Below are 19861 nucleotides of genomic sequence, written 5' to 3' on the forward strand. Positions count from 1 at the left end.
TATAATGTAGGCTACGAAAAAGACATAGACTACCAGGACACCTTCAACACATCTCCCAGCCTAATTTGGGAAGATTTTGTGCAATAATCCAGTTCAACAACCGGATGAGCACCACCTGACTTTGGATGATTCAACCCTCTATACCCAATTTTTTCCTTTTCTTAGAACCTGATGACTTCAACGTACTGTCTGAAAAATCCAACAAAGCGCATGCTTTCTTGAGAATATTGTTCTCAAATCATTATATTCTTATTACAGTGTGACCTCCGAAATATTGGGCTAAACATCCAAATTCTGCCGGTTCTGCCAGTCTAAAACCCCTAATATAGTTAGCGTATAGGCACGTGATCCAGCACGAAGGGTCAGCAGTCAAGGCTACTTACCTAAGGAGACTGCTAAAAAGGCCACTGAAAAGACATATGAAAAGACTATCGGACCACACTACCCGAGAAGATCATTAACGAGACTGCGGCCAAATAAGCGGCCAACTACATATTCTTATAGCAGTATGTTTAAAAGGGAGGCGGTATTTATTGAGTATATAATGGGCAGGCGGTATACAGGGCGGTATATCTAGAGGTTTAGCCCAATATTTCGGAGGCCCCACTATACAACCACTTGATGAATGAACATATTCGAGCGATCTATCTTTCTATTATTCATATAAAGAGCCCGTCCCATAAACTACTATTAAAGGAAGCACGTAAAATGCAAAATTGAATTTCGACTGCCTAACCGGCACGATGGGTGTCGAGAGAGTAATGGGCCCCCAAGCAATCTGCAGGCCCATACTTTTTTTCAAAGATCACCGTATATTCGTGCCGCACGATTCTTTTAACAACGGAAGAAAAGACGACAAGGCTAAGGTTGATGGGATAACGCGGTTCCAGGCCATGTTGCATGAAACGAAGTAAAGGCAGAAAACAGAACGAAACAAAAGTCTTCTCCAATGGCAGATTGCCCATGTTCATATCCTCGTATTGGTCATGTCGCGTGTTGAACGCACGTATCCGTCCAGACAAAATGCGAGAGCGAGGACCGAAGAAGTTCCTGCATTGTGAAAAAAAAGCCATAAACGTCCTCGTCACCAGAGGACTAGTGCGGGACCTGCCACTTGTGAACTGGCTAGTAGTAATACAATCTCGCCTGGTCATTGTAAAGGTGCATACTGTCAGAGCAGGCCTGAACCTGTAGACTCAACGCAACAAGTCGCATCGCAGTGCATAGGCAGTCATGCTCGCAGACAAACACGGTACACGCCAGTATAGTTGGAGGTCGAGTTGCACTGTTGATTCTGACAGTTTGCCCGGCTGGTAGTGTAATATGCATATGCACATAGAAGAACTAAAATTTGAGAGCTTGCATGTTCGAATCAGCCTCCTTGGCCACAGGGAGGAGTTTGACCGACTGCTCCAAGCTGCGTTGCAGGCTTGCGCCCTCCAATTCCCGAGTTGTAGGAGTTGCCCCAGCGAGGCTGCTGGCAATGAAAGCTTCATTGGCCCACGAGGGATGTCCCAGGCTGCTGGACGTTGTCTGGCTCGGCAGTTCAAATGCACCGAAGGTCGTTCGGCCATGATCCCAGCCGCTGACGGTGGGACGGTTGGATGATGTCCACGGCGTGGGCATTGATCCTACATCCAGCGAGTCTGAAAACTGGGTCTGGGCCATTAGGTGCTGTCGGAGCATGAGTTCATTTGCTATCTGATCTTGCGACGGTGAGCGCTCAGATGGCATGGTATTTCCAGCAGCCATGGGGTGAAGCGGAGCCCGTTGGCCAGGTTGTGGACCAAGGCCAGGAGGCGTTCGTGGAGGGGCAGTGTCTCTCAGCGGCGTCCAAATGCTGGGGAGGCTGGGGATGGCAGGCCGTGGGGTATATGATTGAGTCGATGGCACCCTGAGGGGCTCAGCTGTATTCATGGCAGGTGGACCAAGCCCAGGTGGAGGGGCAATTGGGGTGCTGAGTGGTGGAGAGTTTTCGTCACGGAACGGATAAGCATTGATATTGGGTGAGACATGCGTAGGTGTCGATATCTCCCCGGAGCTCATGAAAGCAAATTGGTCATTTGGCGGGGTTTCATACGTGTCCGAGTCAACAAGTCGCTCAACGCCCTCAACGATCTGATGCATGTTGGCGGACATGGATGCCGATGCAGACTGGGAACCGCCAAACAGACTTTGGGCTTCTGCCGCAGAGTATGGATTTTGAACGGCCTGGGGGATATCCTCGCGCTCGATGCTGGCAGCGGAAAGTGCATGCTGGCGGCCATGGGGGCTAGAATAGAATTGCGAAGGCAGATCCTCTTCCTGATAGATAAATGTCTTCTTATCTTCGCTATCCACAAGAGCCACCGGGATTTTCTAAACGAAATTAGCAATCTGCTTGTTTGTTTATGATATCTTGAGAGCTCTTCACGTACTCCTCTCACAACCAAGTCAAGTCCATCAATCACGAATTCACGAATTCGATAGAGCATTTCCATGTTGGGGTGGCTTCTTTCAATCCCAAGATCATGCATCCGGGGCTTTGGCTGATCACCACCTCCAATGTATCGGCGAGAAGTGGCATCCTGATCCAGAGGCGCAAAACCAAGACTTTCCTCATCTTCTTCCAATAGATAATCGATCTCGGGAAGGCTAACCACATCGAAAGAGGATGCGAGCAGGCTCAGCGTACCGGCATAAATTTTCCAGAACTCTTTGATTTGAATCGAGAGCGCCGAATCCTTTTCCTCTTTCTGCTCAACTAGGGACTGGCTATTTGTAAGTAGCCAGGAGCTGTAATGGCGAAGCGCGGGCAAGATTCGGCGAGCAACCACAGACACCTTGTCCGGGATAGGCGTTGCGTCTTTGCTGTTCGGATCTTCAAAAGAAGCAGTCCGCTCAAGTTCGACCAAAAGTATTTGTAGCAAGGTGAAGAATGTCTTCACATTGATGCGCTGGAAAAAGACGCGTGCATCCAAGACCGACTCCTCTGAGGGATGGGTAAGCAAATGTATGAGCAACGATAATGTTTCGAACTCTTACCGATGGACCGGACCTTAGCAAGGTCCTCGGCCGCAATATTGATGAGACAGAACTTTTGAAGTGTCCCTTCTAGTGACCGTTCTCTAATTTCCACTGCTAGTTGACTTAGAACTTCACTCTCTAACTCGTCGTGCTCTGGGAAGTCGGTTCCCTTGTAACATTTGGCATGGAGATATAGGAACCACGGAGTCAAGGCCCTTCCAGGGATACCGGCATCTTCGGGGGCGGATCAGCTCTCGTTTAGCCCAGGCGCTCATTATTTTTCGGAGTTCAATCTCCAAATTGCCCTTTGCAGTAGGATGAGGCTCTTGAGCTGAAAGAGCTCTGTAGAGATGGTATGTAGCACGAAGATGATTTCCATCTGCGAGAGCGATGATTGCCAATTGGTTCTGAGATGCACCCGATGCAGGGTTGATCACCGATGCCAAATCATAATAGCCGATGGCAGGGCCCCAGTTGCGATCTTTGCTGACGAGTTCCGCTTCGCGATAGCGGGAAAGGTCTCCTAGCCGGATAAGGGTTGCGTGGCATGACTGAAGAATGAGCCTGCGCAGATCATTGGAGGGCTTGATGGGAGGTTGGCCGGACAGATCTGGAGATAACATGGGGTCAGCGTGTCTAGAAACCTTGCGCGCAGCTTGTGTCTTTGACCTACTCTCAAAGTTGAATTTGCGCGCAACTCTCTCCAACTCAACAATGCCCCCAAAGCGCGACGACAGATGCTGGATGTATCCTCGGTAAAACCGCTGGCTTGACTTGATGAAGTCGAGGTAATGGCGTTCGAGTTTCCGCCTCTCAACTGGTTTCTTCTTGCCGTGCTCTTCGCGAAACTAATTGACACACGAACACAGTCAGTGAACCCACACTTGCAAAAAAGCTTCGGTGGGGTACTCACGCGAAGCAACTGCTTGCGAAACCGATTGTTCACTTTCAAGTGCGCATCCCAAAGGCGACTCTCCACATCGACCTTGCGGGCAGCGTTGAAGTCAAGAAGGATGGCATTTTGAGAAGAGGTCCGGAACCTATGTGAAAAGAGGTCAGCCTCGAGACGGCGTGCGCGCGGGGCTTATCACTGACTCGGAAAGGAAATGTTCGAATTCATCGAATGTGCGCCGTTCTTGCGAGAAACATTGCAGAAGCTCCTTCTCAGCTTCTATCGCAGTCCTGTATCACACAACTGGTCAATGTTCATAATCCAGCCGAAATCGAGGGGAAAGCACTGACTTCCAGGCATCCGTGAACGAGGGCGCCATCAGGAAGTTAGCCCGGGAATCCCGAGCGTCAACCTCGCCGGTCAGATGGCTATGGCTTGGAATATGAGCGGCGGAGGAGCCATCAGTATGTGAAAGACATGAAAGCGCACGCTGATGGGGATGAGAGCCGGGGTTGAGTATGAAAATGCATAAATGCGGTCCTTAGTATCCGCGATGATTGGTGTTGCCAAGGCGGGAGGTATCGTGGCCGTATGCCGATTACGGCGTTTTATTTCATCTGGTCATCAACACACCAGTTGACGGGGTAAAACAAGTTGGAATGTACTAGTAGTACGGAGTAAAGAAGAAGATAAATACGATTGTGATTCAAAGTACCTGGGTTATAGACCGTCTTTTACAACGCATTACCACATACGGATACGGTCGTAGCATCCATGGGGGAGACTGGGGTATTTTGGCCGATATTTTCAGGTGGTCTACAACAGAAGTATTATTTATAAGGGATTTTACCTACAGCATTGTTGACGTGCTATAAATTTACCCGAACCCTAACGTGACATCCTAAAGTAAGAGACCAGGAAAAGTTATACATAGGTAAGCTGAATGGAAAGTAATGGAAAATCGGCATTAAACACTACATATCTACACGTTACTGCTTTCCAAGGTCGTTCAAACTCCTAGCACAAAAATATTAGAACCTATGTGTTCTATACAGAGAAGGCGGAGAGTGGAAGAAATAAGTCTCGCATGGTCGCTGTAAACCTCCGTATCCTCGCCAAGTTGACCTATCAATCGTGAGACCTCATCAATCATATGCAAGGCGAATTAGATCATGTCTAAACGACCGCGAAGCCGCTCGAGATCCCCATCTCTCGATCAAGACTCAATATCAGTATCCTCAATCACAGTGAATACTACGACTCCCCCTTCTGAGCGCAACAAGCTCATCGACAGTGATACCAACATCCTCCCCGAGGTGATGCATTGCTCCTTACCGCCTCACCGCGAGACGCTCCTCGTTCACATCCTACGAGGATTACGAGGTCCATTATCTTCAATCCCATGTCAACCGCTGTTCCGAGTGCAGCAAGAACTTCCCCACTGGTCATTTTCTCAACATACATATCGAGGAGAACCATGACCCGCTAGCTGCTGCGCGGCGAGCCCGTGGAGACAAGACCGTAAGTCCTAGCTCGCCTCCTATCAGTCGGTTTATGCCCAGTTTACTAAGTGAAAGCACAAGTATGGATGCTTTATCGAAGACTGCGAGCGAAAATGCTCAACCCCTCAGAAACGAAGGCTACATCTTATCGACAAGCACATGTTTCCCAAGGTAGGGTTCCAGACCGAAACAGCGTCCCTATGTCCCTAACACATTCTACAGACTTACAACTTTTACATTGTTAACGATGGTATCGATAAACAAACATCTATGCTGCGACCCATGAATAGTCACAGACGACGCATCTCAACGTCATCTGCTCTGGAGGGCAGGTTGCGGCGCCGAAGCTCGGCGTCTCAGTCGAACCCACCGGAAACAGCAATCCCTGAAACGAAATCATCAAATGATATGGACATTGATGAGCTGGAAAAGTCTATGTCTGCTCTGAAGTTTGTGCCTACAAGCGTTACTAGAAACCGCAACAAGGTGTCTGGCAAATAGTCTTCTTGTCTGTAGACGTTGTGTTCGTGTGGATGTAAATACGCAATCATTCCTACGAGAGATGAAATAATGATCAAAACGGATAAACAGAGACGAATATACATTTCACTGGCCTTCTTTTGTCTATGCAGGGGCCATCCTCATCCATGTTGTACCACTCAAAGTCGAATAGGCAAAGTCTCGAAGAAAAGAAGCTCAAGAATAGAAAACGGACTTACTTTTGAGATCACCACTATATGCAAGTTCTAGAGAAACAAAAGGAGGCCCAAATGAAACAAGACAAGAAGTTGCTATTGTCCACAACAAACACCAGTAGGGTATAGACAACACTAAGCAAGTGACGAAGTCATAATACATATAGATCAAACAGACATTGAACGCAAATCACCGTACGTCCTAGTTCCCCCATATACAAAAACTCCCTGAGACATCATCCAAAAAAGAAAACATAGGATCATTAGTATGGCCATTGCAGGGAGGCCATGAATTTTTCTTTTTCCTTGGTAGAGATGTTAGTTGCATCTTTGCCTCGAAATTTGAATGGACCAAGCATCAGGCCCAATTTCCGTGCATCATGGTGGCACCGATATTCACCACACCTTGAGATTCTCTCCTCAATAGAACGAATACCATTCTCCCGAGGGAGATTCCTCGAAACACCCAAATTAGAATTCCAGAAGATCCGCATATGCATCCAAGCTTGAGCCGACCAAATCAACGATCGCCCAGCTAGTATTGCCCTTGAAAGTCCGCGCCCAGACGCGGACAATCGCAACACTTAGCTGCCGCACTTTGTAAGGATTCGCCATGAAATCCATATCTGGTGCGCCAGGCGGATCAACAGCCATTTCGGTTTCATCCATCATGCTCTTGATCCACAAGAGCAACTTCCGCTCATGCTCCGACAATCTCTGCTCAGACTGTGTTGTGGGAATGGCGAGGAGCCAGCGACTGAGAAGAAAAGCACACTCTAGACTGCAGAGCGAATGCTGAATACTCCAGAAGAACGAATGTGTCCTGGCCACAAAGTCAATTCCCAGTCGTACCGGGATTGAAAGAGCATGAGCTGAGTGAAGCAATGCCATAATCAGCCGTGGGCTACGTGCGATAGCAGGGGACTCAGTCAAAGCGCCTGCAATTTGGGCTGGATCTTGTGTGATGAGGTGGCGACAAGGACCCAAGTCAACATGTAAACGAATGTAGGCGAGTCCCAACAGAGCTGTGGAAGTGAATGCAATGGGACCGGCCGGATTCTGGGGATCGATACTGGACTCGGGTGTGCGCTTCCATAGAGCCTTCCACGCACTCAATGAATTGTCCAATACATTCAAGTCGTCAGGTCTCAAACTAGTGCCCTGCATATGCGGCGCAGAAAGACAGAGCTGTCGAGCAAAGAAGATCTGTTGGATGATGGCGTGGATGAGAATATAGTTTCCCAAGGGGAGATATAGGTGCCGATGGAATTGACATGGATGATTTCAGGAAGAGTCTGGCAAAGGCCTCTTGGAAAGGCACGTCAGATCCCTGCCTGGTGCGATGAACGCGGCGCCATTGTGGCGCATTGCTTGCTTTCCAGAGCTCGTGAGAGCACGGCATGTTCAATTTCAACTCCGCGTTCAAAATCAGAGGAGGGATGTTATACATGATTGAGTGGAGGTTGAAGAAACAGTACACAATAAGCTTTGTACGCCTGTTGCCTTCTCTCCGCACCCACTCCTCCCAGCTGATAGGGTCTGAGGTGGGAGGTAATTCAGACAAGCCATGTTCACGCACAAGCCTGGCCAAAGTACTCTGGAGCGAGAGAATCTCCCGCAGGAGTTCTGGATGTCGCTCCCAGGATGCGAACACAGTCAGCAGCAAAAACGTCCGAATCACTTCCATATGAGCATCTGAGTCATCTGGCGTGTATATCGACGCGTTGACTGGTGCGTTTGGCATTTGTTGATGATGTTGGAAAGGGCTGCTCGCCGTGTTAGAGATCATCGATGAACCACGAGAGTTAGGAAACCCAGATGGTGGGGAGATATAGTTCCATGACGGCTGAGGCACTTGCTTGCTGTCTCGCCGACGGAGTCGCTCCAATAAAATTGCTTTGGCCGCATGGAAAAGGTCGATGCCCCGGCTATTTTCAAACCGATAGTGTGAACCAGCAGCTGCCAGCGCTAGCGTAAGTTCAGGGGAAGTTTTAGCAACCGATAGCGTAGGGACATGTATAAACGGAAGATGTTCGTTCAATCCATTGATATATCCGGCGAAGAACCGAGATAGGGCATGCCGCGATGGCGGAACAAATCCTTTCGGAAGAACATATGAAAACTCTTCAAGCTTTGAAATGAACGCTTGGCGATCTGAATTAGAGATGTCCCATGCTGGTCGCGTACTCTCATCAGCAAGGCCGATACGATCGTCCATTTCGTGAGATTCCGGCTGTAGTGATGGCAGCCTGGATCCAAAATTCGAAAAGGACGGCTGGTCTTCGGCGGGGCCCCGCGGGTCATTCATGATATCCCCGCCAAGTCGTGTTGATATAGCCTCACGGGGCGGTTTCGAATCGATCGACATACCAGGCGGTAGCATGGGCTCCTCGACCGACGAGAACACACCTGAGTCCCAGTCAGACGACAAACCCACACTCTCCAAGAAAACCGTGAAATCCTGCACAGGATCCCCAAGATCAGTGAGATCAAGAATCGAAGGCTCTACACCGTAATTATCGGCAATTGCCCTCTCCTGGACATGAGGAAGTGGTTGTGATGTAGGAGCGGCTGTGTGTGATGGCTTTCTCATGGATTCTAGGCTCTCCTGTTGACCCTCCAAAGCCACATGGCTCGCGGCATGGGATAGAAGATTTAAATCATATCCCCATGAGGGATTAAAATGAGGTGTGTCTATAATCGATGGAGTTTGGACCTGGACTTCAGGTGGGGGCACTTGGGTGTGGACTGGGATGGCATCTGCAAGCTCTAACATGCGCGACTCATGATGGGCGGGTTGGATGAGGTTGGACTGAATTGGTATTTCATTGTTTTCGTGACCATTCTGAACCCGTTGTTCTCGACTGGCTGCACTTTCGGCAGGGTGGACTAATCGCTCATGTCGCACTAGAAGGTCACTGCAAAATTATATTGATAAGCGATTGGCATTCTATTCCGGAAATTAAGCGCAATAGGAGCCTACCTCCGAGCAAACGATTTGGAGCAAATGTCACATGAAAAGGGTTTCTCCTTTGTATCTGTTGTCCTACATTAGACGAATTCCAAGGAGCCGGGAGCAAGAGGGGGTTACTCAACGGGTGCGGAGATGGCGTTGGAGATGCTCTAAGCGAGCAAAAGATCGACTGCAATATTCACACGACAGGGACTTTCGGTGAGTAGCACCTTTCTTTTTAGATTTGGCTGATTTTTTCGTCCTCCATCGTTTTTGGGGTTTTGGGGATGGAATGGGGGAGCGCACTAGAGAGGGGAAGAATTTGAGGCCGCGGGCTGTTTGAGCGGGGAAATTGGCCTAAACCCCCACAGTGAGGGGACGGTCACGTGTTGTATAGAGCTCGACAAGTATACAACATACAATTCTTATTTTTTTTCATTCTACGTATGCAAAATGGTCTGATCTCCATGCTGTATTGCCCATGGCATGTTGGAGGCGAGCCTAGTGCTTGATGCTGATGCCCCAGGCCGGGTATGCATGCGCTCGGGTCTCCACTGGTGCGGAGAGCGTTATTTGATTGAACATTGTCCAGGATAGATAGGGTTGCCTGAAAAGTACGTATGAAGCATTGGCGGGGTAGATATTATGTCCATAGAAACCTGGGTAGTGGAAGACTCCAGGTAAAGGTTATAGGGCTCCCGTCTAAATGCCCTACAGCTTTATCGGTAAGTAGTAGAGAGAAACCACAAATACTTCATAAGGATTCCGCTTCGTGTTCTATCAAGTATAAATTATTATATAGCTAGAAGACAGAAAGATGCAGTAGTTCACAATAACGTGGTAGCTTTTAGTGTGGTATGGGTAGCACCCAGTATGAAGCGGATAGAACAGATATATATACTTCGTACACTGTCTTTCTTTTACTCCGTAAGAGAAGACATCACTCTTAATTGAGTTCAATATATCGTACAACATAGATCCAGCTACAGCATAGCAATTAAATGCATATGAACTAAATTGAACCGCCTAAGACGACCCTGTATATCCTTCGCTTGGGTAGTTTCACCTCATAGAGCCAGTGTTTCACTAGTGGGGGGCTCGCACCTTTTTTTTTTTTTTCGCCTTTCGTTTTAGTGGCTTCTTGCCGGTTTAGGGTTTAAATACCTACCTAGGTAGGTTGGTAGGATTCAAAGGTGGATTCCTGGAACTGATCGAAGAAACAGCCAATGCTAACCTTGGAAGGTTGAGGCAATCTCTACCCGAAACCTTGTCTGACTGGGAAGAGCCGAAAGGATGATGGAAGTATAGTGTTGATACCACTGAACATAAGGATACAAGACACTTCTGGTTTGTGCCGCTGGTTCACTATAGGATGCTAGGTGAACTCTGGCTTAGACAAGCCGGAGAAACTCATTAGACAGCACACTAGCGCTGTTGTGTCAGAATAGGAAACTTGTAGTTTTCCATCTTCGGACCATGAAGATTTAATAAACGTAAAAGCCGTGAGCCGATATTTACCAGTGTATCTTCTGGCTTATTACTGTTCAATTTATTCTAAGGGTTCTTCCATATTCATGGATGTCTTCTCAGCCGCACCATAAAAGCGGGCGAGACGACTACTATATATTGTACATTGTGAGTGGATATCGGCAAAAACAACCTCTAAAGACTGTCAATCCATAGTGTTAGGCAAGGGGGTCGACGAACTATATGTACAATCTATAGCTCATAACCTTATCAAAGTCTCTGAGTACAGACGTATATTTCCTGTAGACTTTGAAAGCAGAGAAAATGCCAGAGGGATGAACTTATAAAAGCAGCTATTATAAGAAAGTCCTTTAAATGCTGACGATAACTCGTACTAGAATAGAACAAAAGTGGATTTTTTTTATAGATGAAACGAGAGAACCTATACTGGTATGAGACAGTTCAACAGAAACGCGTGGAGAAAACATCGGGTTTAGCCTTCCCCCTTGATACGCCCAGGGCTGCCCAGGTGCACCTGGACATGTATCACCTTAGTCAGAGAGAACTCTCCCGATCCATGGATGTTCCAGCCCTGGAGGTTTCATATCTCAAACTCTACCCATCTCTCGAACCTTTGGCCTCCTATTTTTCTGTTCCAATCTCCTTCTCATTCCCAAGTGCGGAGTTGTAATCTCGATAACTCGATCACTAAGTGGCCCCGATCTCGCCCCCAAAAAAGCTCAGACGGTAAGTTGCATCGTTGAGGTCCCTCATTTCGATTTCGCCCGCTCTGCTAGAATTCACCCATTGTTTTACCCTGGTCAGTGTCTTTCAATATTCATTGTGGTTGTCTCTACTGTCTCGTTCCCTCTCCCGACCCCTCTCAGCAAGTCCCCCGCCGGGGCTGAGTGAGAATCAAAACCACTTGGAACATGCGGCTGACTGAATATCAGGGAACCGAGGTTATGTGTTGACCGGCGCCGCATCTTTCTTCGGATCCCCCGTTCAGCTTGACGCGAAGAACCCCCGAGAGTGTGGAGGAAAATAACGCTGTGCCGATCAATCGCAAGCGACCAGCACGTGAACCCGACGAGTCATTCGCTTGACCTGATTTAGCCATGTTGGCTCCTAAACAGTATTCTGCACCTACGAGTGTATCTGCGTCGCAAGCATCGACCGCATACCACACCAATTCGTCCCAAAGACCCGCGACGGCTACAAGAGCCCAGGATGGAATGGGGTTTACCAGCCCAACAAAGTCGGACCTTTCCGAGGGGCAAGATGAGCTTACATCGATCCGGTAAGGCCTTTTGAGAAATGACCCGAGATTCTGCAGTGATCCTGACTGTCCACAGGTCCTGGGATGAGAGACGAGTGGTCGCCTGGCTTCACAGCATCAAATGCGGGCAATATGAGACGATATTCAGAGGTACGCATATGCACGGCCGTCCCGACCTTGCACCCAGGATATCACTAATGGCTTACAGCCAACAATTTCAACGGGGACAATTTGCTTGAGTGCGACCAAAAGATCCTGCAAGAGATGGGCATCAAGAAGGTGGGCGACCGAGTTCGCATCTTCATCGCTATCAAGCAACTCCGAAACAAATCTGGAACAACGTCACGACAGAAAAACATGGTCCGTTGTGGTGACATTGTATTGGTCGTCTCTTCCACTTTATGCTGATCTTCAACACAGAATACCCTAGCTGCGCTCGAAGCCACGGCGCTTTCAAATTCCTCCCGCCATTCTCATTCCCGCCTACCATACCGACGCACATCTCAGCTGGCTGATGATGGTTATCTGAACAGCAAATCTCTGTCTCAGCCTGCGTCGCCACCCGCTGGGGACTCCGAAAGAGGCCCATGGCGGAAGGACTACCTTAATCATCCATCTTCAGGTGGCTCAAGTTCTGGCCGAAATACCGGTACGACGAACGAAGGTCGACCGAGCTCCCATCCTCGAAATCCTAGTCTTGATGGTCTCACAATGGGTCCCCTCCCGTCAAACTCCCCTGTCATCCGTGTTATCCACACCGGTGGACAAACCAAGGTCTTGGATGTTCGGAACTGCAGGACACCGGATGAAGTTATTTTGTGTGTCTTGAAGAAACTACAGCTTCCTGAACACCAATACAGAAATTATTGTTTCTATGTCTTGGACGGATTGGACCCAGAACAGTCAAATTGCCGGAAGCTCACCGAGTCGGAGCTCATGGAGATCTGCGATGGCTTCAACAAGTCCGAGCGAGGTCGTTTGATCCTGCGGAAGATCCATGCTGGGGAACCCGATGAAGATGAGCTTCGTCGTGCATCTCAGCTTGCGTATGATGAGAGTCAGGCCACCCACCAGCACGCTCTGAATAACTCCAACCAGCGCCAGAAACACAAGATCCAGCAACTTACCGGCGAATCTTGGCATAATATTAAGCAGCCGCTTTCTCCGCTGGGCCCTCGACATCGCCCATCCAACTCCAGTGTTGACGAATCGCAAGGTCCGAACAATGAACGCAATCCTGTGGCTAAACTCCGCTCGTTCTTCGGACAGAGACCTCCAAGTGAGATGATTATTCACGAACTACAATCATTCTTCCCCAGTCATGACCGAGAAAACATCGAGAAGACCATGCGCAGGTCTCAACGTTTGAGTCGTGCCGCAAGTCGAATGAGTGTCGTGAGCAACTACAGCGTTGCATCAAGTATGAAAGATGCCCCTCCTCTGCCGCCATTGCCCCAGTTACCTGCGATTCCCACCATTTCCGATGCATGGCTCCATGGCCCTGGAGTAGCACAGGCAGTACGAGCGCCGCGCCCCATTTCAGTTTCCAGGTTCAACCTACCTCAATCTTCATATCGTGATTCTATTGCATCTAGTTCCCTTCAGCCACTTCAGGAAGAATCACCCACTGAGCCTAACCGAAAGTCATATGTCTCCTTTGAGAGTGGCTCCGACGAAGCAAATCAATCGCGCCAGTCGCGCCAAAGCTTTGAGAGTCTCAGTGTCGCAGCCACAGATGGCGGTTCCTTTAACGATCGGATGAGCATGATAGTAGCCGAGGATGGCGAAGAAGAGGATGATGGCCTTGTGGATTTCCTGGCTGGAAATAATTTCGCACCAAAGAACTGGATGAAGGGGTCGCTGATCGGCGAGGGTTCTTTCGGAAGCGTTTACCTGGCTCTTCATGCTATTACTGGAGAGCTTATGGCTGTCAAGCAGGTTGAAATCCCGTCTGCTACTCAGGGCACAGAGTTTGACCAGCGGAAGAACCTCATGGTCAATGCTCTTAAGCATGAGATCGAGCTGTTGCAAGGCATGTCCCACCCGAACATTGTGCAATATCTTGGCACCGTCGCCGACGACCAGTACCTCAACATTTTCCTGGAGTATGTGCCTGGTGGGTCTATTGCTACAATGCTGAAGCAATACAACACCTTCCAAGAACCCCTTGTCAAGAACTTCGTTCGACAAATCTTGGCCGGTTTGTCATACCTCCACGGGCGGGATATCATCCACCGTGATATCAAGGGTGCCAACATTCTAGTTGACAACAAGGGCGGTGTTAAGATCTCCGATTTCGGTATCTCCAAGCGTGTCGAAGCATCCCACCTCCTCGGTGCCCGCGCAAGTGGCGGCGCTGGTGCCCATATCCACCGCACATCCCTTCAGGGAAGCGTGTACTGGATGGCACCCGAAGTCGTGCGACAGACCGCGCACACCAAGAAAGCCGATATATGGAGTTTGGGCTGTCTCGTCGTCGAGATGTTCATTGGTGCCCACCCCTTCCCGGACTGCAGCCAGCTGCAAGCCATTTTCGCTATCGGCAGCAACAAGGCTCGCCCCCCTGCCCCAGACCACGTGAGCCAGGAGGCTGTAGACTTCCTCGACATGACTTTCCACCTGGACTACGAGCAGCGGCCTAGTGCTGATGAACTGCTCCAGTGCGAGTTCCTGTCTGCGCCTATCGCATAATAAGCGGTAGTCACGGTTTCCTTGCCCTTTCTTCTCTTCTGTGTCTCTTTGATGCATGTATGTACTATGATTTTACGTATGATGGTGACTTGCCCGTCCACGGGTCTATTGAACGAGTATATCAGCCTTGGGTTCTTTCTCGGTAGTACTTGATGCAACTGAGCAAAGGCTCCTTTTGTCACTTTCCGATCATCCTGTGTACTGTTGTTCGCTGTAAATGTGTATTGAATTTAAGCCAAAGATAGTACACGATTCCGAATAATCACAACGACCATTATGTAGGTCTTCTCTAAAGTTACATGCTGGATATCACAAGACTATCCAAAAGGAGATATAATGAAAGACCTAGAGTAGTCACCAGGTAGAAACAACTTAGTTCACAATTTTGCCGTAGAAAGGAATACCCATGGCACTCAAGAGAAGTCGTGCATCCTTGTCAGTTTTGGCGGTAGTGTGGAGAGTGATGTGGCAACCGGGGATCATCTTGGGAGGATACCTATGAAGAACGGTTAGCCTTGACACAAACCATAGGAACGCGGAGAAGACTTACATATCGTAGTTGATCTCAAGCTCGGGGAACAGAGCAACATTCTCCGGAATCAGACCGAAAGTGATGTTACCACTGCTGTCACCACTGGACCCCTTGACACCTTCCCAATCCTTGATACGGGCAAGACGACATCAACCAGCTTGCCAAAGAAGTGGTACATATTCTCGCCATACAGCTCAGCCTTAACAGCGACAGAGTCACGGCCCGCCGCAATACCCCAAGGAGCAACGTTAGACTTGGACTTGAAAGTCTCAACGCGAACATTGGAGATAGCCTGGACGGCAATACCAGCGACATGCAGCCAAGACGAGTTCCTCTCAGCCGCGGCGTTCTTGACGTAACTGTGGATTGTGATGCGCTCGATTTCCGGAATGTTGTTGAACTTGATCGGCTTGCGGAGCAGACGCAGGACGTCGCCGCCACGGGGCCCGCGGAGGACACGGTTCTTGTGGTAGGGCGAGCTGTCGTCCCACTCGCGGAGACGGGCCGATTTAGGGGGGGAGGCTTGAAGCCTGGTGGTGTGTGCACGTAGCACAGGGTCATGATGTCGGGTGAGACTGTTGAATCGAAGGTCTGCTCTGCCCGGGGCGCGGAGAAGGGGCCTGGGACGAACAGCCTGGAGGAGGGGTGGGATGGTGGCGGCGGTTGGTGAGGGTGGAGGGGACCACGGTTGTATTTGGGGGAGCGGAATTGGTATCTGTAGTGAAGGGGTCGGGATTAGTTATTGTTCAATTGAATAGGTTCGATGCTGTTTTCCATGTCCGCAGATGCGCATGACTGGAGATGTAGCCGGAGTGCTCTTACCGGCCTCGGGGAAGCTGGTTCTTGCGAGCAGCTGCTCGTGCAAGCGGATCGAATGATGCTGCTGCGCTGTCTGGGACAGTCGTTGACAGAGAAGACGCCGATTCCAGCTCGGTCAGGTGGTCCGACAGACGCCTCGCCGGGGCTTCATCGGAGACATTGCGGCGCGATAAAAAGCCTTGAGGGCGAATTGATGGCACTGAGGTGCGGGGCAATGCCCTTGTTAGGTACCTGGATGGCTCTCTGGCAGCCATTCTGTGAAAAATGGGGTGTGATGGATTGGTGATCATCCCGGGCCCTTACCAAAAATTGTTCGCGCAGACAATCCCGTCACGTGAGCCATCATATAGTATCGCCTTACAAAACAGGCACTATATCCCGAGATCCTCGATAAACTGATCGGTATTGCTCGGCTCAGGCCTTGTTTCTTGATCGATGGTCCATTGCACTCCGTAGTGGTGAAACTGTCTATTTGCAATCCTAGGAAATATGCTACCACTTTGAGGACAGATGCTACCTATAGGTATCCTTGCAGACTTGGCTAAACATGGGGCTCGTTCCCAAGGTCATTTACCATACCTACTAGGGCAGAAAGAGACATTTGATGCGAAATATTACTCGGTGGATGAAGTTACTTGGCTAGAATATCTTATTCAACCTCAAAAATGATCTCGGGCTAGTGGGCAGTCTTTGCCCAATTGGAATAGGCCTCTATATAAGATGATACCTACATGTAGGTAGCCCTACTATGTACCTACCAATGTGTACTTTTCAACATGGATATCCTACCTTCGTGGTAAGCCTTGGACTAGGAGGAACACCACTGAAGTTAATACACAGCTACGATTAAGCCACTTACATAGTTTGGTTCCAGAAGAATCTATAGGATACAATGAGAATCAACCTAGATCTGACGATTGGACGGACATGCTGATCAAGACAATTCATTCTCTGTGATGAAGCGATAGTATATCCTGAATCTGTTATTGTCGTTTCTTATGGTGAATCCTACTACCCATCTATATATTCCAAGGCTCTACCTTGGAAGTGTTCTAGAATTTACCTGTCACCGCCGTCAGGCGGTGGGAATTAGGGCAAATGACAAGGCAGAAGCAAAAGACCGAGCTCTTACCTGAGGTGTCCCCGTGCCCCGCAGATCACCTGGACTTGAGGTTCATCGACTTCAAATCACTTGTCCACGGGTTTCAGTTGCTTACCTCTTTTCGACGCGTGCTCATGTCATAAGAGCTCTACTTATGATGTATCCTACATGCGCTCAAAAATCCTGCAGCCTTGACTAAGCTCTGAACTAGTCTACAGGTCTTATAATCCCCCGCATGTCTCCGATGCCTGGGATTTTTCGGTTCAATCTCGAAAGCCTGCTCTTGAGGGTGTTTTCTCTTTCTACCCGCGATAATGAGTGGAATCCATCGGTTTCTGACGCGTCGCGATCGACACAATAAGTTGAACAAGCAAAGCAAAGAAGAGGTAAGCGCGTATAGGACACCTTGATGGTGCTTAAACACAAGATCTTACATTGGCTAATGCTCCGTACTTCCCAGGCATCTCATATCCTTTCGCGTCCTCTATTCCATGGAATTTTCAAGTCCGATACGACTCTGTCAGATAATTCCGATCATGAGAAGAAGGTATGGCCTAAGCGCCTTGCGGTCAGCTTGCACTTGTCTAATATTCCAAATTCACACATAGGTCAAAGCCCTTGCTCAGCGAATTAAACAACTTGGAATCACTGCGTTGGAGGAAGCGCACATGAGTTATGCATTGCAATCCACGCAAGGCGACACAGAGAAGGCATTCAGCCTGCTGCTTCTGCTGTTAGACTCCATCGAGGGGGTCATTAGGAATTACACACCTAACACCAAGCTCCTAGGCGCAGAGAATCGTCAAGGTGTCACATGCTACCTGGACGCGTTGTTGTTCGCCATGTTTGCCCGTCTCGATTGTTTTGAGGCCATTTTATACAAATCGTTTAATGATGAGCCTCGTCGAAAGCTTGCAATCCTTCTGAGACTATGGGTGAATCTGTTGCGAGCGGGGAAGCTCATCACCACGGATATGGTTAGTTACGATACTTGTGATTGTCCTAATCCTTTATATTCATATTAACTAGTTGGCTTCAGACAAAACACCTGCAGGATGCCCTAGCAGAATGTGGTTGGGAAGATGCGGCTAAACTCCAGCAACAGGATGCTTCAGAAGCATTCACTTTCATTACCGAAAAGTTAGAACTGCCACTTTTGACTTTGAAGATGGACATTTATCATACTGGAAAGGAGGATGAAAGTGACGACCACAAGTTCATCAATGAGAGACTTCTCGAGGTTGCAATACCGCCCGAGCCAACTGATGGACAATCACTCACACTGGAAGACTGCCTGGAAGCTTACTTCAATAACATCATTGAAGTTAAGCGACACATGGAACGACGCAACACCACTAGCTCGATTCGGTCGGTGGATTCACTCTCCATATCTAAGGGATCCACCTCGCATGTTGAAACAGTGGAGATTGAGAGCACGCACACTGTGTCTCCCTCCCAAACCAATACGCCGCGGGCCGAAAAACCAACCCCCTGGTCATCGTTCAGTGAGTTCACCGAATCTCTCGAGGCATCTCGGACACCCGGTCGACGTGGTAGTATTGTGCGACAGCGATTCTTTCCTGATCCAAGTGACGATACGAATACTGGCCATTCGAATCCGGAAAAAGATGCCAGTGCAAATCAAGATACCAGTGGAGATACGCAACCGCGAAAGGGTTCATATAAGAAGGAGGTAATGATGCCTGCATGGCAATTTTTCAGTTTGATACGTATGTCATCTCCCTTTGTTCTATTCTTTGAGCTTTGCATGAACTAAGATGATTTTGCTTAGCGTGGTATACCGATAATACACCAACAAACGACGCGCAAGTTGCAGCACACTTTTCCGCAAAAAGGCCGATTCTTGGGATGTGTCTGAAACGCTATTCCTTTTTGCCAGACGGGAGGGCAGTCAGACTCAATACCCACATTGATATACCAACCGAGATCGGCCTGCCTCACTTCATCCAAGATGACAACTTGGATGCGAATGCTCCCATCTATGGGAGCTTCAAACTCTCTTTGCAGGCTCTGGTTTGCCACAGGGGAAAGTCGGTAGACTCGGGGCATTACATTTCCATTGTTCGAGGCACTAATTGCCACAATGCTGGCACTCCTGTCAGCACCGGCCCGGAAGCCCCGGAGACAACAAAACACTGGATGCGGTTTGACGATCTCGCTGCAGAACGAGTGACACTGGTTGACATTGACCAAGCATTGAAGACTGAATCCCCTTATCTTCTCTTCTACCAAATTCTTCCGATCGGCGAAGATCCATCTGCGCCCAACATTCCGAATGCACCATCCTCTCGGGCGTCAGACGGCAGTACACTAGGCGATCAAACAGATTTCAGCGCCGAAGACTTGTCTTCTGACCGACCAAGTGTTGAGGTCACGGGGCCATGCGAGACTAATGCACAAACACTAGCCAGTGTTGCAAGGCGATCAAGCACGGCAGTCTCAGAAACCAGCAATCCAACTGGTCTTCAGCCGCGCTCTATTCCATCCTCATCCCCTAGGCTGGCTCCGATGGAAGAAGGAAGTACAAAGGGGGCATCGTTTTCGCTCCGTGAGTCTCGATCAGCAAGAAGTAATCCCGGAAGCCGTACTGGCAGCCAAACGGGTGAAAATAGAATTAGTGCCACTTTTTCACGCTTCGCTGAACGGCTTAGCCGAGATAAGATTAGCAACGACGAATTCACTGAGGAAAATGAAGGTGAGTCTGCATTGGAGATTGATGACACTGTGGACGATATGAAACTCGGGCCAGCTGCCCTTGAGAACAAGGAGAAGCGTGGAAGAGGCCGAACGAAAGATCGTGAGAGGAATAAAGGGAAGACAAAGGAGAAATCCAAGGAGAAGAGTAGGAAATTGGATAGGGAATGTGCAGTGATGTGAGCCAAGCCGATGATGCTCCTTTTGT

General features: G+C 49.0%; 6 protein-coding genes across 6 annotated transcripts; 3 read left to right on the forward strand and 3 right to left on the reverse strand.

The window, feature by feature from the left end:
* Positions 1-1344: 1344 nt before the first annotated feature.
* Positions 1345-4277, reverse strand: N7519_006884 (uncharacterized protein; the record flags this gene model as incomplete). The annotated part of the gene is made up of 7 exons (XM_057293660.1): positions 1345-2358; positions 2418-2971; positions 3025-3107; positions 3235-3854; positions 3920-4046; positions 4102-4188; positions 4249-4277. 7 exons carry the CDS (start codon positions 4275-4277, stop codon positions 1345-1347), a joined length of 2514 nt encoding a protein of 837 aa, XP_057148471.1.
* Positions 4278-5070: 793 nt separating this feature from the next.
* Positions 5071-5901, forward strand: N7519_006885 (uncharacterized protein; the record flags this gene model as incomplete). Its single annotated transcript, XM_057293661.1, has 4 exons — positions 5071-5214; positions 5273-5419; positions 5482-5571; positions 5623-5901. 4 exons carry the CDS (start codon positions 5071-5073, stop codon positions 5899-5901), a joined length of 660 nt encoding a protein of 219 aa, XP_057148472.1.
* A 665-nt stretch (positions 5902-6566) lies between these two features.
* On the reverse strand, positions 6567-8871 carry N7519_006886 (uncharacterized protein; the record flags this gene model as incomplete). Its single annotated transcript, XM_057293662.1, has 2 exons — positions 6567-7301; positions 7357-8871. 2 exons carry the CDS (start codon positions 8869-8871, stop codon positions 6567-6569), a joined length of 2250 nt encoding a protein of 749 aa, XP_057148473.1.
* A 2762-nt stretch (positions 8872-11633) lies between these two features.
* Positions 11634-14485, forward strand: N7519_006887 (STE11 family mitogen-activated protein kinase kinase kinase; the record flags this gene model as incomplete). Its single annotated transcript, XM_057293663.1, has 4 exons — positions 11634-11815; positions 11871-11944; positions 12003-12154; positions 12215-14485. 4 exons carry the CDS (start codon positions 11634-11636, stop codon positions 14483-14485), a joined length of 2679 nt encoding a protein of 892 aa, XP_057148474.1.
* Positions 14486-14857: 372 nt separating this feature from the next.
* Positions 14858-16090, reverse strand: N7519_006888 (mitochondrial 54S ribosomal protein uL5m; the record flags this gene model as incomplete). Its single annotated transcript, XM_057293664.1, has 5 exons — positions 14858-14981; positions 15036-15119; positions 15209-15592; positions 15649-15732; positions 15840-16090. 5 exons carry the CDS (start codon positions 16088-16090, stop codon positions 14858-14860), a joined length of 927 nt encoding a protein of 308 aa, XP_057148475.1.
* A 1162-nt stretch (positions 16091-17252) lies between these two features.
* On the forward strand, positions 17253-19836 carry N7519_006889 (ubiquitin C-terminal hydrolase family protein; the record flags this gene model as incomplete). The annotated part of the gene is made up of 5 exons (XM_057293665.1): positions 17253-17324; positions 17399-17485; positions 17547-17915; positions 17978-18668; positions 18731-19836. 5 exons carry the CDS (start codon positions 17253-17255, stop codon positions 19834-19836), a joined length of 2325 nt encoding a protein of 774 aa, XP_057148476.1.
* Between the last annotated feature and the right edge of the window lie 25 nt (positions 19837-19861).

Source organism: Penicillium mononematosum, assembly GCF_028829835.1.
Source record: "Penicillium mononematosum strain IBT 11891 chromosome Unknown utg000003l:1.0-8172316.0:1.0-8177699.0, whole genome shotgun sequence".
Taxonomy (NCBI): domain Eukaryota; kingdom Fungi; phylum Ascomycota; class Eurotiomycetes; order Eurotiales; family Aspergillaceae; genus Penicillium; species Penicillium mononematosum.